The sequence below is a fragment of the Cibotium barometz genome, chromosome 45, assembly GCF_041138505.1.
Source record: "Cibotium barometz isolate CiBa-2024 chromosome 45, ASM4113850v1, whole genome shotgun sequence".
Classification (NCBI taxonomy): Eukaryota; Viridiplantae; Streptophyta; class Polypodiopsida; order Cyatheales; family Cibotiaceae; genus Cibotium; species Cibotium barometz.
The window spans coordinates 16,053,783-16,072,317 of NC_141090.1; the positions used below are offsets into that span (position 1 = coordinate 16,053,783).

General features: G+C 46.1%; 1 protein-coding gene and 1 pseudogene across 1 annotated transcript in view; one reads left to right on the forward strand and one right to left on the reverse strand.

Annotated features, from left to right (window-relative positions):
- Positions 1–949: 949 nt before the first annotated feature.
- The window catches only part of LOC147612488 (uncharacterized), a gene marked incomplete at its 5' end in the record, with an annotated part of 78,667 nt that continues 61,081 nt past the window's right edge, over positions 950–18,535 (reverse strand). The window contains 5 exons of the mRNA XM_086783508.1: positions 950–1,457; positions 16,250–16,385; positions 16,470–16,534; positions 16,622–16,705; positions 16,868–16,969. Of these exons, the coding sequence (XP_086639634.1) occupies positions 1,302–1,457; positions 16,250–16,385; positions 16,470–16,534; positions 16,622–16,705; positions 16,868–16,969 (543 nt within the window). The remainder of the gene's footprint in view (positions 1,458–16,249; positions 16,386–16,469; positions 16,535–16,621; positions 16,706–16,867; positions 16,970–18,535) is intronic.
- Positions 7,061–7,881, forward strand: LOC147612489 (uncharacterized; annotated as a pseudogene).

Sequence of the window (18,535 nt, forward strand, 5' to 3'; positions counted from 1 at the left end):
GTTTGTTCTAGGACTCCTTGGTATACTATAGTTGTACACTTGGGTTTTGAGCTGTACGTTCAAAAATATGCAAGGTGGAATAGACTTAGCCACTTGGTGTTGTTGCATCAGCCTTAGGCATCACATGAAGATGTGTAGCCAAGGTGTGACACCTCAGAGTCTTTGCCATGATCACACCTTGATGGTGAGCATGGCAGCGCCAATGCGATTTGTTTGGGAAACCTCAGCCTTCCCACTTGAGAGTCGGCATTGTAAGAAGTTGATATCCATGCCCTACCATTAGGAAGTTCTTGTGTTACAACTTGAGAGTCGGCATTGTGAAGTTGATCTACAGGTCTTTGTGAAGCTGTAGATTTGCATGTCCTACCACTAGGAGGTTCCATTATTCCATGCAAGCATGTGCTGGATGCTTACTACCTTTCTTCACATTCTGCAAGGTTTCTGATTTTGGTGTTCTGATGCTTCTTTATGCACAGCTTCATCCAGCCATTGTCACAGCGCATACCATGTTGTTTCAGAATTCAAGCATGCATCTGGTCAATTACATATCACTTCAATAGTGAGGAGATAGATGTGCTGGTCTAAATATGGCAAAGGTTCAAGTAGTTGCCAGTGTTCGGGTTTGATTTCACACAAAACCAAGATGCAAAATCACATCACAATATTTATTTCAAAAACAATCCAGTCAAACTAGGTAGATACTAGAGAATTATTATCTAATATGAAACAAGTCCTGTAACCCAACAAAAAGAAAAAACAAGGGAACACAATGAATCAAAAACAAGAATGAGACACCACATTGCAATCATCATAAAATTACCATAAGATGAGGCAAACAGGATCCATGGTCAATACGTCAAATATTAAGGAAATCACAATAAAGATACCAATATTGGAAAGAAAACAAATGTTGGAGAATGGACACGACTCCTATTAGCCCAACAGATATGCCACAACTCCCTCAGCAATATTTTTTTAAAAAAATTGCATGGAGATACCTTTATTATGTGAGCATCGGTACTGAAATTAGATGCCACTAAGGTAGATTCGAACCCAATTTCTCCTTGGGAGGCATAAGCACTAAGTTCCCACAGCTTCTTTCCACATAAAGAAGCTTTGTTTCTTGAGAAAATATTTAATCAACAAGTTTTTTAACTGAAAATTAAGGTTTTTAGTAATGTGTCCCTCACGTAAAAATTAATCAGTTAGATTGAGTCCCTCACTATTTGAAACAATGAAGCATACAATCATAAACTCTTCATTGGAGTTCAAAAGAAACAATTGCACTGAAGCCTGGAGAGCTACCCTGACCTATCCAACCTTTGAAGGCTCTCTTGAATCTGCAGCTCAAGTGCATTAAATAGAGAAGCCATTGAGTAACGATTGATATTGGTCAACTGATACCATGTTGTCAAAAGTTGGCTATACTTGTCTGCTCCTGAAAACGTGATTATGATCTGAAATAACCATTCAAACAATATAGTTTTAAAAATGTCTTGATCTGTACGACGGTATTCACTTTAACTGATTTTTGCATATCCAAATTTGAATGAAGAACATGTGACATTTAGATAGAATCAAAAGTCCACATTTCACTTGTACAACTTTGTGCTTTTAAATCTTGGGGGCACAACAAAATTTAGTGTGGACAAGGAAAGGAGTGTGGGCCCATCTACACGTGTTCTGTCCACATGCATGCAGTGGGCATGCACACATGCGAATATGAAAATTGAAAGTGCAGGTATGTGCAACTGTGGGTGTGCGTGCACCTGCATAGACAGGCACGTAGGTGCACATGTCACCACATGTGCATGCATGCGCACATGCATAGAGAGAGGGTGTGCGTGTATACTCGTGTCACAGCATGCGCATGAGCTTGTGTGTGTGTGTGTGTGTGTGTTTTTCCTGGGTGGGGGGGATTATGTGTGCATGCTTGCATGTACGAGAGAGAGAAAGAAAGAAAGAAAAAAGAAGATATATTAAACATCTTCAAAAGACTCCATGGGTCTGTGAGACCAAAAGCGGAACAAGAGTTCCATGTGGTACTGGGCCATGGTAGAGGACTACAAAACTGAAAAAAACTCATACAAAACGATAGACTAGCTGTGTCCATCTCATCATCATCATCAGGATTCAGCACTGTGCACTATTGTGAGCATGTGAGTACATGTGAAAATACATGAGAGAGAGAGAGAGAGAGAGAGAGATTAACATCTTCAAAAGACCCAAAGGACCAAAAAGTGATACAAAAGTTCCATGATAATGCTAATCCATGGAAAAAGAACTTGAAAAAAGAGGAACGGAAAATTTAAGACTGGGACTGTTCCGTCAAAAGACTTCATGATAGGTTGGGAGATTGGGCCAGGCAAGAAGGGCTCAATCCAAGAGAGGTGGCCATTGCTTTCTTGCTAGAAGGCTTTCTTGCTAATAGAGGGTTACTAGTTTTCTTGAAATTCCTCAGGGGTATTCATTGAAAAGCCTAAAAACAAATAGGATTCACTTATCAAGTTTCAAGCTCCCGCAAACTACCAGGTGCACATTCAAGTGAATCAGCCAGCAAGTGCTCCAAAGAAGAGGAAGAAGACCTTCATGAGTGCAGGTGACTCTCAAGAAGCAGACGCTTTTGAGGGCACAGGTGCATCTAGAGGCAAGGTGATGAAAGCAAGGAATAAATCAGCTTTTCGAAAAGCCATGCAAGAGAAGATGATTGCTCAACTTTCTCCTCCCATGCAACCATTCCAAGTTGGTGGTGAGGAGAATTTTAACTCCCAAGGGACCACCCTACTTTCCACAAGAAGGGCTTGGTAGTTCTTGAGGACATGTTGGACTCTTGGATTCCAAGGTGCCCAAAAATAGTACAAATACAAAGAACGGGGGATTTCCATCCCGTATAAATCATGGATGCATGTGAATGCATTAGTGGATTTTTGCTAGAGAATGACGTGTTTTCGTGTCCTGTCTGCATGGATGTGCGAAGGGATCAGTAGTGATGGGGACGCTAGCATTGCATGCTGCCTATCCCCAGTGGAGTGCCCTTGTCTGTTGATGAATTTATGGTATTTTACACAGCTTAAAGCATGTGAAAAAGAGGCCAAAAAGGGTACATTTATTATGGTGACCAAGTTATAAGCTTTTGTGTTCACATTCATTTAAATGAAGGTGGACATTATTAATAATATTGGGCACCACATGTGGACAACTTATTTGGCAATAAAGACTCGTGTAGAGAAGGAAACGAGTAGAAGCTGCCAGCCGTCTTCAAGGGAATAAAACTTCCATTTACGTGGACTTTCCAAGAATCGACCACCCTGAACCCATAAAGCAAGTCGACAGGGCTCTAATTCGCCAGGATCACACTGAAGTTTGTTGTACGGCTATTTTCCCCAGCGACTGCTCCGGTATATGTCTCCTTCGCTCTTTTCAAGGGGCCAACTGTGTGGTACTTGATTCCAGTTGCCTGTTGTATGGCTTTGTACCATGCTGTGCGACTTTGTACTTGCTGAACAACTCTGTTCCTGCTACACGATCCTGTACCTGCTGATCACAGCCTTTGTACCTGCTGCACGGTGTTGTATCTGCTGTACAGCTGTTTTCAGCCCCTGCTGCACCATTCTACCTGCTGTACGGCCCTTTCCGGGCTGTTGAACCAGCTGTACCAACCGTACCATTCTGTACCTACTGTGCCAACTGTATTGTACCTGTTGTACCATTCTGTTCCGGCTGCATGGCTGTCTCCCTCTGTGGTACTTGCTGTACCATTCTGTACTTACTATACAACAGGTTTCAGGCGTTGTACCTGCTGTACAGCTCTCATCCACTGAAGCACCTGTTGCACGACTGATCCCAAGAGTCATATTTACTGCATCATATTTGCTGTACTTGTCAAGAGCTCGTGAAGTATTGGTGCAGATTCTGAAGATCTGGGGATTTGTTGCCAAAGAAGAAAGACGGGGCAAAATCTGATGGTTGGTTCCATTACAACGAGAGACAGGACGTGGTCCTGTGAGTTCCTCTCGGGTGTGACATGTTGCTGATTTTCTTTTCCCTTTGTCATAGACTTGGGAGAAGATTTACTTCACTTCCCTAACTAATGGTTTGGGAATAGGGAAGGTGTTTGTTCTTGTCTTCATGCACATGTTGAAAATCTGGTGCAAAGCACCCTCATACTTGTACAAAAACAAATACTCCTTGGAATGAAGCTTTTCCTGGAGGGGGGGGAGGGGGGGGGGGGGGGGAGTGGCGGTCCGTTCCGGCCCCACTGATGTGTTAAGTGAGGTTACCTTTCCTTCAGTGTGAAATTTTCCATTTGTTTGCAAGCGTATTCAAACTAGGATGGGTACTACTCAGGTGCCCACGCCATTACAGAGAGCTGCAAAGCAGTTCCCTCTCTGTGGGTGGGCCTCTCCATGACTCCTGAGTATGTCTTGGATCTGAAGCTTGCAGGTGGAGGGTCAGGGTCCTGGAGGGTGGGAGTGCCTTGCTATCGGAAGAGACTATGCTCGCGCTACGTGCTGGTGGTCCTGCCCTGCTCGCGTTACGCACTGGTGGTCCTCTCCCTGCCCATGCTACAACTTTCTTTCTTTCTTGCAAGGTCCATGGCGTGACGTCGCGCAAGCTCTCCCTGCTCGTGCTATGCACTGGTGGTCCTGCCCTGCTCGCGCTACAGCTTTCTTTCTTTCTCGAAAGGTCCATGGTGTGATGTCGCGCAAGCTCTCCCTGCTTGCGCTACGCGCTGGTGGTCCTGCCCTGCTCGCGCTGCGCACCCTGGCTGTGCTGCACCTGGCGTTGCCCTGTCCGTGCTATGCTACGCCTATCCCCGCCCGAGCTGCCCTGCTTGTGCTGCACACCCCCTGTGCTGCGCCTGGAGCTTCTGTGCTCACACTGTGCTAGCCTGCTTGCGCTACCAGAAATACTCTCTCTCTCTCTCTCTCTCTCTCTCTCTCTCTATTGCGCTACCTCTCTCCTCCTCTCTGCCTGCCTGTGGGAAGCACTGCAGAATAATCTCGAGGAATGGCTCCGAGTCTCCAAGAGAAGCTCGAGGCCCTCGAGACAGCAATGAAGGCACTTATCAAGGAAAACAAGAAGACATCCGATTCCAACCTCAATGAGGTGGAGAACAAGTTACACTGGCACATCATGGCCCTCGAAGTACGGGTCACGGAACTTGAACAAGAGAACACGGCACTCAAGGAGGAGGTGAGTGCATTGAAAGTGGAACTGGTAGCTGTCAAGAACACCGAGAAGGAAGAAGGGGCGATCAATGGTAACACTCTCACGGCCATCAAAGAAGAGATCTCCAAGGAGATCACAAAAGACACGGAGGGGGAACTCGAAGCCAAACAATCAGGATGGGTTGAAGTGGTGAAGAACATCCGTAAAGAGGTGAGGGAGGAGACTCAAAGGGAAGAACACCAAATATTCACACCACCATTGAAGAGGAGAAGATGAGGCAGGCCCGCCGCCTCAACATTCGAGTCACAGGTATAACCGAGACACCCGACTCCACTCCCGAGAAAGATGAACAGCTTCTATGCACTAAGCTCGGCTACAGGGAAGAGGACCCTCTCCCCTTCACCAAAGCATGGAGAGCTGGGAAAGACTCAACACGCAAGCGAGCCCTCATCCTACAGTTTGTAGGGAAGACGAAGAGGGCCACCTTCATGAGGAAGAGGGTGATTCTACGAGGATTACATGGAGATCCCGTCTATTTAGATGACGACCTTACGAGGATGCAAATAGAACACAGGAAAACATGCATGCCAGCCCCCTCTCTGGGCTCTGGTGACTCTATAAGTAGTATGATGTCCCGTCCCTCCATGACCTCCTCCATCCTCCCAGGATGTGTCCAAAGTGCTCCATTGTAGTTCCAAACTGCTATGTGTATCTGTGAATCTGGATCCTCCATAGCTGATGTCCCATAGGCCGCCTGGCGCTAATTGGTGGCCTTGCCATCGATGATGACACGACCATTGCGATAGAATGCTCTCTTGCCCTCTTTCCGGGCCTATAGGACTCCCAAAGTAGAGGGTTATCAGTGGGAGTCTACACATAGGGGGACCACACAGCAGAGCACATTGAGAGGATTTGGAGGTATAGCGGTACTCTTCAGGCGAGAGCTACATGAGCGCCTACGGGTGGTAGCACGTGACTAGGAGGCTAGATACATGTGGATCAGATTGCAACTCTCGGCAGAGAGGGTGTTATACATTGCTCTATGCTACTTCTCTCCTAGAGGATCAAGATATGCCATGACAACAGAGGAGGAGAGTAGAGAGGAGGAGGAGGACACAGGGCCATTGGGAGAGTCACCATATGCAGCCCTTTCAGATGAGATCATACACTACTCCAACCTGGGGGAAGTCCTCCTTATGGGGGACTTCAATGCACGGACACAGAGCCGACAGTGCGACATTTATGATTTCGAGCACCCCGAGGTGATGCACACACTAGAGGTGGAGGACACGGGAGCTTGCAGAGTGTCAGAGGACATGGGGCCGGATAACACTACATATGGTCGTCACCTACTTGAGTTGGAAGCCCGACACCATCTCGTTATTTAACGGGATGAGACAGTGGCAGGATTCAGGAGCACTGATATGCTTTCCACCGTCAGGGGGAGGTAGCATAGTGGACTACATCATGGGGTCCATGGAGACCACACAGGCAGTGACATCTTCCACCATCCCCCCCTGTCCTATCGGTGCGGATCACACGTACCTCTTGCTGTCACTGGCGAGCTCCACACCAGCACCCACAGCCCACACAAGCATCGCATACCACTTTCTACTTCACCCATGACCCGGCAGACATATATGAGCATCATGTATATGACGGGCTACTCCACATGGATCCCCTGTCACCCCTAGACACACTCACCACTCAGATGTCATCTCTACTACATACGGCCGCCACCCGCAGCTTCCCCCATCATACACACATTGCACACACAGATAGATCTAGGAGCATGCCCCAGAATCGGTGGTATGATGATGATGAGTGCAAAGAGCTATACAGACACCTCCGTGCCCAGCAAGCACTGGGGACCATTACACAGAGACAGGCGAGCCGACAGATACGGACCCTCACACGCCGTAAGAGGCGTGCATATGAGGAGGCACCGTACTGGGATATGTACCACCTTCTCATGAGCAGAGATACAGCCAGTGCATGGCGCAAGATGAGAGAGCCTCGCCCTCCTACCCCGATTGAGGATCCACACACATGGCACACATATGCAACGAGCCTCTACCATATCCCTCAACAACCGCCCATACCACAACCACAAGAGCCCCGCCCTACCACCACCTCTACTTTCTTTACTACCTCGATGGTAGAGAGAGCTATCCACCGGTTATAGCATGGGAGATCGGCTGACCACACAGGTATACAGAGTGAGCATCTTATTTATGCAGCTAACACACTGGCACCCTTTGTTGCTCACCTCTTTAATAGGGCACTAGTGGAGGGCCCACCAGCTGAGTGGACTATGCACACCATCGTGCCTCTCCACAAAGTGGGAGACATGCTAGACCCCAGCAACTACAGGACTATCATGATTGGTCATACATTGGCCAAACTTTATGGCGCAGTGCTCAAGGCAAAGTTGAGCTCATATGCAGAGAAGGAGGGACTGCGAGCACTAGGGCACGCTGGATTCCGACGAGCTTTCTCCACACTCTGAGATGTCTAATTGATCAAGCTAGGGCGCGGGAGAGGAGATTATATTGCTGCTTTGTGGATTTCCGCAAAGCATTTAACACGGTGACACGAGAGAGACTCTTCCAGCACCTTCAGTCATTGGGGATCCCATCAGAGATGGTCTGGGGCATCTATGCTTTATATGAGCAGGTCCTCGGCACATACTATGCCCCGGGGGGGCTATCTGATGTTATTGCTAGCACCATAGGTGTGAAGCAAGGATGTCCACTCTCTCCTACACTATTTGGGCTATACATTGATGAGGTGGCTGACTTCATTGTTCACGGTGGTGGGGACAGGGTAGACATCTCAGGTACCACAGTCCACATTATGCTATATGCAGATGATATAATTTTGGTCTCTGAGTCGCACATGGGACTACAGCATCATCTCCATGCACTCCATGACTTCTGCACACAGAGGGGACTCACAGTGAGCCTTGGGAAAACCAAGGTCATGATTTTCCACACCTCAGGGCCGGTTCGACGATAGGCCATCTTCACACTGGTAGGAGGACAGGTAGAGGTGGTAGACTCATATGTGTACTTGGGAATTACATTCGCGACTCCGCCAGGAAGATTTACTATGGCACAGGCAGCCAGGGATAGACTCACACGAGGATATGCAGCTCTGCCATGCTAGAGAGACAATGTCACCAAGCACACTTCCAGGAGCCCCGCACGAAGGGGTGGTTGTTTGACACACTAGTCACCCCTACTTTGATGTATGCTGCAGCAATATGGGCACCTGGACTCGCCACCTCCACATGGTCTCAGATAGAGAGGCCTCAGATTCTCATGCTCTCACGGATGATCCGTAGCAAACCCTCTGTCCCACATGACATTGTCTGAGCAGAGTTTGCTGCACCTCCTATGCTAGTAGAGGCCCTCTTCCAGACGATCTGCTTCATACAAAGGATCAGAGATATGCCATCAGATCGACCCTCACATAGAGCTTTTGAGGCGTCCAGGCAGCTCACAAAGAGTGGAGATAGGAGATCATGATATTCACAGATGATACAGTGGCTCACTCGGCATGGTCTCAGCATAGATCACCTGCCACCTTTCCAGTATGATATACATGCACCACACATCCAGCTCTCTCACAGTGAGAGAAACAGAGTCCTTCGGCAGGATTTATGGCAGCGATACACTCAAGAGACTTGGATTACACCCAGTCAGCCTCTACTGCCGAAGATGCTATACTACAGAGATCAGTTTTTGTGTATCTCAGCGGATGGATTCATTCAGCAACCCGGATATATGGATGTGTACATGCCTCACACTGCCCGAGTGGCGATTGGCCAGCTCAGAGTGTCATCACACCAGCTTGAGATTGAGGCAGGTAGGGCAGCACGGATCCCCAGAGCAGAGAGGATACGCAGACTATGCCAGGAGGAGGTTGAGAGTGAGGAGCATTATGTATGCAGATGCAGAGCATATAGTGTCAGTAGAGAGAGATACACCACCATCTTCAATGGACATCCCTCACTCCACTAGATCATGGAGTCCGCAGACCAGCGCAAATTTCGCCAGTTCTTGCTAGAGAGACAGCGCCACACACAGACACTGCTACGGACTCATATAGGAGGGGGTTACACTTCAGCGCGCTATGGACCTCCGAGCCAGACGGAGACCGAGAGCACCAGGCTACCAGACTCCCAGACTACATCAGAGGGCTCACTTACACTCACACCCGGAGATCATGCTTCGAGGGATTTTTGCCTCGCCATCGCCTATGTATCACATATTACACCCCCATTATGGTACTGGTTGGAGCTAGACAGATCTGCATTGCATTCTTGTATACCCTACGCATATAGGTTGCATACTGAGCCACTAGCAGTAGTGCTCCATCCATCACACCCCCCCACTAGCTCAGTACTTTCATAGTTTATTTCATGTTCATTTTGTCCTTTTTTTTTCTGGACATCTAGAGGACATCAACAGTTGTACATTGATTTGTCTCATAGCAGTCAGATACAGACAGGGCTGATATGGCCAAGATTCCGTATGCTTGTTGAGCTTGGCAAAGCAGCAGGCAAGACATTTATGCCTTGAATCCTCAGAAATCAGCTTGCAGTCAAGGGGCTTTTGCCCAATTTCTGTTCGGGACTGTTTTATGCAGTGTTCGTGACTGTAAAAATCTGATTTTCACTCATTTGGACAGCCAGGAGAGCATTTATTGCTATTGTACCTGCTGGTACAGATTTGGCACAGCTTTGTGCATGTTTTGGCATGGCTGTACATTGTTTTGAGTGATCAAAAGGTTCAAATTCAGCTGCTGAAATTGCCGGTACAGGTTTGGTACATCATTGGTGAGCGCTTAGTACTGCTGTACAGTACTTTGGAAGGGCAAAAGAGCACGTTTAAGGTGCTGTCCAAAATCTGCAGCAACCAGATTTTGGTGTTTTCATCACAAAAAGTGGGAGAAAAGTTGCATTCTTGCTTCCGCAGTCGGAGATAAAGCTTGGGAGATAAACTGTGAGCACTTTGTGTGCTTTGGGTGCAGTGTTTGCACATTTGCAGGGAGTCAGGCATTGACAGGTTGCATTTTGCTATGGCAACCACAGGTGAGAGCTCTTCATTGCTTCACATCAAGAAGCTTGAAGGCTCGCATAATTATGATATTTGGCAAACCCAGTGCTACAATGTGTTGCTCCAGAAAAAGCAGCACAAGCCTATCAAAGAAAGGGGTGTGATGCCCGCTTCTCTTACTGCTGAAGAGTGGGAAGATATGGATGAGCTGGCAAGATCTACTATCATGTTGTCTGTGTCAGACTCATTACTTTTCAGCATTCGTGAAGAGAAGACAGCTTGGGGAATGTGGCAGAGATTGCAGGACTTGTATGCCCAACAAAGTGCCTCAAGCAAAGTGTATTGGTTGAAGAAACTCATAGGTCTTCAGATGAAGGAAGGGGCTTCTATGACAGCCCATCTCAATGAGTTTAATGGTATTGTCAGCCAGGTTATAAATCAAAAGTTGGCAATGGACGATGAGTTCAAAGCCACTTTTTTGTTATGCACTTTGCCAGAGAGTTGGGATACATTCAGGACAGCCACTAGCAATTCGAATGCTATGCTGTCATATGCAGATGTTGAGGGTGCTCTTCTTCAAGAAGAGATGAACAGGAAAAACAACTCTGTTGGAAAGTCCAATGCAATGAATGCACGTGGGAGATCCCAGCAAAGGGGGAAAAGCCAAGAAAGGGGAAGGAGCAAGTCTCGCTCCAAAAAGGATTTGGAATGCCATTATTGTGGCAAAAAGGGACACATTAAAAAGCAATGCTACAAATGGAAAAATGATCAAAAAGAAAAGGGAAAAGGCAAAGACAAAGAGAAAGACGAAGCCAAAGATGTAAAGCCAAAGGGCAAAAGTGGAGTCAAGATCGAAGAAATCAATGTGTCACATGCAGGTGGCAGTGAGGATGAGGTCCTCTTTACGTCTTCACTTGATGCCCATTCACTTCTTACAGGTGGTCATGGTATGCACTCATGGATCATTGATTCAGGTGCCTCCTTTCATGTCACAGGTTGCAGAGACTTGTTTGTTAGGTATACTGCTGGCAATGAAGGAGTGGTTTATTTGGGTGATAACCATGCATGCAAAATTCTTGGCAGAGGTGATGTGAGGCTTGTATTTTCAGATGGCTCACAGCTTATGCTCCATGATGTCAGGCATGTGCCTGAGATCAAGAAGAATCTGCTTTCTACTGGACAGCTTGATGATGCTGATTATGTTACCACATTTGGTAGTGGAAAGTGGAAGATTAGTAAGGGCTCACTGGTTGTTGCCAGAGGCTCTAAGGTGGACACTCTTTACTTTATGCATGCAGGTGTTTGTCACCATGCTAATGTAAATGCAACCGAGCTGCCGGAAATCTCTATGTGGCATAGCCGGTTGGGACACATGAGTGTCAAAGGAATGGAGCAATTGTCTCGTTTGGGTTACTTGCCTTCTCTAAAGTTTTCAAGTTTTCAGTTTTGTGAGCATTGTATATATGGTAGGCAACTACAGTGCCCCCACAAGAAAGCTCTTGGACAGAAAGATGCTCAGTTAGAGCTTGTGCATACAGATGTATGTGAGATGCCTCAGCTTTCTTTGGGAGGGGCAAAATATTTTGTGTCTTTTATTGATGATGCCACACGCAAGGTGTGGGTTTATCCTCTTCGTTTGAAGAGTGATACATTCTCAGTGTTTGAGAAGTTTGTTGCTCTTGTTGAGAATCAAACTGGCAAAACACTGAAGGCTTTGCGTTCCGACAATGGTGGAGAGTATACGTCCAAACAGTTTCAGGACTTTTGTGATGCTAAAGGCATCAAGAGGGAGCTCTCTACTCCTTATGATCCTCCACAAAACGGGACAGCAGAGAGGATGAACAGGACCATACAGGAGAAGGTCCGTTCTATGTTGTCACATGCTGCATTACCTCATGGTTTTTGGGCTGAAGCTGTTATGACAGCCGTTCACCTTATAAACAGGTCACCTAACACGAGGCTTGGTGGGAAAGTGCCAGAAGAAGTATGGACAGGGAAGCCTCCGTCATACAAGCACTTGAGAGTGTTTGGTTGCGTTGCGTACGTGCACATACGCAGGGAAATGCGCACCAAACTTGATCCTAAGTCTCATAAATGCATATTCCTAGGATATGGTGACAGAGGTGAAATGGGGTATAGACTTTGGGATCCCATGAATAGAAAGATCATACGCAGCAATGATGTCATTTTTGATGAAACATGCATGTATAAGGAGCCTGCAAGGCAACAGGAGCCTAGCAGAGTCATCTTTGATGATGATGGACATCATGGACAACAACAAAGGGCTGTAAATCAGCCATTACAGCAGGAAAACCAGCCCTTAAATGGTGCTGAAAATGGTCCAAATGGACAGCCAGATATGGCAGAAGATATCCCTATGGATATACCACAGTTAGAGGATATACCGGGCATGATTTTTCAGCCTTATGGCATGGAACAGGAGCCACCAATTGGTGATATGCAGGCTGGACAGCAACCTGCAAATGATGGTCATTGGGTACGGAGGTCCACTAGACCCTCCAGAGCCCCTGACAGGTTTGTTCCAGGGGTTGACTACTTGATGCTCACTGACTGTGGAGAGCCCTCATGTTACAAAGAGGCTTTACAGAGGGCAGACAAGGCTCTATGGGAGCGTGCCATGAAGTCAGAGATGGATTCTCTGCATAAAAATGGAACATGGAAGTTGGTGCCTTTGCCTGCAGGCAAGAAGGTTTTGCCATGCAAGTGGGTATACAGGCTCAAAGTTGCATCAGATGCTAAGCCAAGATACAAAGCCAGGTTAGTGGCTAAGGGCTTCAAGCAGGAATATGGTGTGGACTTTGATGAGATCTTCTCTCCAGTGGTCAAAATGACCACACTTAGAGCTGTGTTAGCTTTGGTTGCACATGATGATCTGGACTTGATTCAGATGGATGTGAAGACTGCTTTTCTTCACGGTGATCTCCATGAGGAGATATATATGCAGCAGCCAGAGGGTTATGCAGTAAGTGGAAAGGAGAAGCTTGTATGCAAGCTGAAAAAGAGTCTTTATGGGCTCAAACAGGCACCAAGAGAATGGTATCATAAATTTGATACATTCATGAAATCTCAGAAATTCAGGAGAAGTGACATAGATCACTGCTTGTATACCAAGAAAGCTTTGAATGGCAGTCTATTGATTCTCATTTTGTATGTTGATGATATGTTGATTGCTGGGAAATCTCGTAAAGAGATGGATGCTTTGAAACAGAGGCTGCATCAAACCTTTGATATGAAGGATTTGGGTGATGCTAATCACATCTTGGGTATGCGGATACTTCGGGACAGAAATCAGCATGTGTTGTATTTGTCTCAGAAGGAATACATTGGCAAAGTCTTGCAGAGGTTCAATATGGACGGGGGGAAGAAAGCTAGTACTCCTTTGCCTCCATATGTGAAACTCAGTGCTATGGACAGCCCACAGTCAGATACAGACAGGGCTGATATGGCCAAGATTCCGTATGCTTCAGCTTGTGGCAGTCTCATGTATGCCATGGTTGCTACTAGGCCGGACATTGCATTTGCAGTGGGAGTGGTTTCTAGATACATGGCCAACCCTGGCAAGAAGCATTGGGAAGCAGTGAAAGGTGTCATGAGATACCTGAAGGGCACACAGGATTTGTGCATTTGCTTTGGCAAACAGGATGCATTAGTGCATGGTTACACGGATTCGGATTATGCCGGTCATCCAGATAACCGGAAGTCTACTACCGGTTATGTATTTACATTCACAGGAGGTGCTGTGTCATGGATATCCAGGATGCAGAAGTGCACAGCCTTATCTACTACAGAGGCCGAGTATATTGCAGCCACAGAGGCTTGCAAGGAGGCATTATGGCTATCTCGGTTAGTGGTTGATTTGGGCTATACAGGGGATATTCCATTGTTGCATTGTGACAGTCAGAGTGCTATCCAGTTGGCAAAGAACCCTGTCTTTCATGCAAAGACGAAGCATGTGGATGTGAAGTATCACTTCATCAGAGAGGTGATAGAGAACAAGCAAATTCAGCTTGTTAAGATTCACACGGATGACAACCCGGCTGATCTGTTGACGAAGAGTTTGCCTCCGGAGCGGTTTGCTCATTGCAGACACTTGATGGGCATTGGATGAGGCCAGTTTCAGCCTTGATATGGCCTTGTATATTATCATGTACATGCTGATTTTTTCTTTTCCTTCATTTAAGGGCACTTTGCCTTTAAGTGGGAGGTTGTTGGGGTAAAGGCGTTATGCCCACCCTTATAGTGTGTACAAGCCCATAAGTTATAGTACATAGTACACTTAGTACTTTTAATGTACTAAGTGCACTATGTGTACTAGTGCAATATACATGTGTGATAGGGGAGTCACACACTCATGCTTTTCATGAGTTGACTTATCCCCACAACTCTCTCTCTCTCTCTCCCTTGCTTCTCTGTGTATGTCTCCCATGAATGAACTCTAACCTAACCCTAATTCAGGTTTTCTCCCATCAGAGTTCGGCCTCTAGTAGACGTTAATACAGCTCTCTCTCTCTCTCTCTCTCTCTCTCTCTCTCTCTCTCTCTCGTAACTCCGTAGGAGAGTGGATCCAGGGGGCCTTGAGGTATGGCTATGTGATCCCTTAGTCTTTGAGGGGCCTGCCACCGGGGGGGGGGGGGGGGGGGGGGGGGGGGTGTTGCATACTCTCTCACAAGCAGATGTAGTCTAACGAAGTCTATGATAGAGGTTTCGGAGGCATCCCACTGGCTCTGGCCTTCACGGTACTGCCTGAGCACCGACTTCCAGTAGTGACGAAGCTCCAAAAAACACATACCCAAGCATCTCTGATCCGCATACTGCATAACCCATGATAAGTGGCCAAACCCATCTCGGAAGTGGGAATATGCCACCATTCTGTAGTAGTCCCCGATTACCTTTGTAATAATTTTTATTTTGTTGATAAAATCTATTTGTTGGCCAATTTCGTCCATGGATATGTTTACACTAGTGGACTCAAGTGGTACGATCCCCGGAATCCAAGTATGTTAGCTCCAGTGGTGAGCTATGCTCAAGTGGTACTATTCCCAAAGCCTCATGTTTACACTAGTGGACTCAAGTGGTACGATCCCCGGAATCCAAGTATGTTAGCTCCAGTGGTGAGCTATGCTCAAGTGGTACTATTCCCAAAGCCTCATGGCAAGATAGATCAAGCGGTACAATTCCCAGATCTATGCCAGTAGGACCAAGTGGTACGACTCTCGGGTCCTCAAGTTCAAGAGGTACGACTCCCAAATCCAGAGCAAGATGAGCTCGTGGTGGTACAAGTATTGTGAACGGAGAGTTCTTGCATGAGTGACTTGCCTAGCATAAGTGTGTGTGACACTCGATTTATGCTTGAGCTTGTAAATGCTTTGTGCTGCCTGTTTGGTTTGTTATGTGTCGTCTTGAGGAGCCGGGGACACCTGGAACTATGCAACCCCACGGCATGTGGAGTGACTTGTTTGTTAACATGTCTACATGTTGGCTTTGAATACAGAGACTCCATCGTAAATGTTGTAAATCATTTTAAGTTTGTGGATGAGTCTCATATATGGGATCAAGTCATGGTGAAACTGGATGTGGGTCAAGGTAGAAATAGGGAGGTGTAGATGGAAACCCGGATATGATGAAGGCTGGAGTAAGTATGATCAACCCCAATAGGCACAAGGGAGGGAGGATGAAATCATGGATGCACATCGCAAAAAAGTAGGAGACCCCATCAGATAGTCTACCATACTCGAACCACCACTGGTGTAAGCAAAGAAAGGGGTTGCGTGAGAGGGCGTCCCTCCCAAATCCATCTATGCATGAGCTAATTATATATAATGGGATGTCAAAATGGCCCTCATTTGGCAAGCTCATATGCTTTCCACATGCATGGCTCGGCCGTAGGATACCTAAACGTGATTCCTGAAATGCACAAAAAACCCTTACCCTAATTCCCATGAACCCTCCAACCCTAAGGCAGACGTTGAGAGAGAGAGAGAGAGAAGCCATACTGCAAGCCTGCAGTTGTAATCCGTTATTGTGGTGTTTGATGTGTCAGCATTTTGGCAATCGGTTTCTCTAGTCACACAACTACCATCTCTGCAAAGTTGATTTTTGGCATAGCAAGCTGCACAATTGTCTTCTTTCCTGTTCAAAAAAAATGATAATATATCACAGATATGATCAGTTTAGCAGATTACAAGCTATTTATTTTCTTGTTTTCATGCTTACCAAAGAAGATGAGCTAGTCTTCCTCCCTCAAAATGAATGTCTAACGTAAGCTCCGGAACTCTTCCCTGCAATGTAGCTTACACATAAAGAAAAAGCATCTTAACAAGAGCTTTTTTGTACATTGAAAGGTTTATCGGCAGGGATTGGCCTACATCGGCATACAAAAAATAGCGTGGATTCGAGATGACTGTTGGATTCCTTCCAGCAAAGACGATGAGGCTCGCATTCCCTGCAAACTGCACTCCAAATGTGCTCTATGAAATGTTTTTGCATTACAAAATCAAATTGAATGGCATCGAGCGGTCGGCCCATATAATGCTTTAAAGGTTTGATCAAGGTATCTTACATCATGTCTTAGTTGGTGTATGGATTTCGAAGGTTTGATCAAGGTATCTTACATCATGTCGTAGTTGGACGTAGCTCGTATTATCGAGCTCCAACTGTCCTATTTGCTCAATAACAGGCCGGAATACAGTCACAACAGCAGTTTGAGGAAGTTGCTGTGTAGAATAAACATAAAAACAAAGTCAAGGACGCTCGTGATAAGGACAAACTAAGAAAAGTAAAAGCACTAAACATGAAATTCATTTGTTGGAAATGTGGTGATTTAGAGGTAGTTCATGGTTGTATGGTTTATTGTTTTCAAGGTTGATTTGTAACTTGTGAAAGTAGATGAACAAGAAGTGATAAACTCTCTAGAAAAGTCAAAAAGTTGTGATGGTCGTTTTGTGATACTTTCGGGACTGCATGTTTGGGATGCTTTTGGACCACTTCTTTGCCGGAGATTAGGAGTTCATTATTGGAGCTATATCATGTTGTATTTTGAGATCATTTGTATGTAAGATTATGCAACGAGTTCGCGGCGGCCAGTGGGGGAAGTTGCAAGGTGGCTCTAACCATATGCGGGAGCGTCGGGAAGCCTTCTTGAGGCTCTGGTGACTTGGCCCTTTTCTCACAGACAAGGGTGGTGAGCCCACTTGGCACTACAAACCACCTGTGTGGCTGTTCCCTCCCCCACCCCTTGTATGAGATAGCCTTCTCCTCATAGAGCGGCCAGCCGGAGGAGAAGTGCATCACTCTTCCCCGCTTGTTCTTTGGTCCTCGCCCCATTCATGGAGGCGAGTTTGTATCTAGCCCTTCAAGGTTGTGTTTAGCCCTTCAAGGCTGGTTTTTTGTTAACTAATAGAAGGATCTTGTTTCCAGAAAAAAAAAAGATTATGCAACGAGTTCAGATTATCTTCCCCATCAAGCAACTCATTGTGGTTAAAGGTAATCAGGGGTTTGATTTTTGTCTTTGATCCCTACCTCTCGATTTCCAACACGGTATCAAAACCATCTAGGGCTAGGATCAAGACAATTATTAGCTAGATAAGTGTGTCATTAGAGTTTGTTTTGGTAAGATTAGTTTCCTTATACCTTCTTTCTAAGCCTTTACGAATATTTCAAGCAAGTGGTTAGAGAAGAGAAGGGCTTGATTAAGCACATAATTCTTAAGGCTCAATGAAATAATTACTATTTTCTTTGCAGTTTGCAAATTCCTCCACAAGATTAGCCCTAATCACAACTGAAAACACACTTAGTACCAAACCAAATCATAAGGTAGCACGCTAGCTCACCTCCCAACCACAACTGCCATCCATCATCAATCTCCCCCAATCCAAGGCTAGGGCTCTTGCACAATCCCATAGGCCCACATCCCATACCACCGAAGCCAAGTTATCTTTCCACTTAATCTTAGATTTAGGGATCAACTTATTCCTAAGTTTTCTTTCTCTGAAATCTATCCCCCTCTTGGGTTCAAGTGAAACATAACAAGTTTCTGAGGGGTAAAAACATTATCCTCGGCTCCCAGCATCTCTTTCACTTGACTAACATGAAAGACTAGATGAACTTTCACATTCGAAGACAACTCTAGTCTGTAAGCAACCTTGCCAATCTTTTTCAAGATCATGTAAGGTCCACAATACCTAGTGGATGACTTCCCAACCTTCCACCTGCATAACGTGTCAGAACTCTTAGGCACTCTCAAATAAAACTCAGTGAACGTTGTCTATGAGCATAAAACC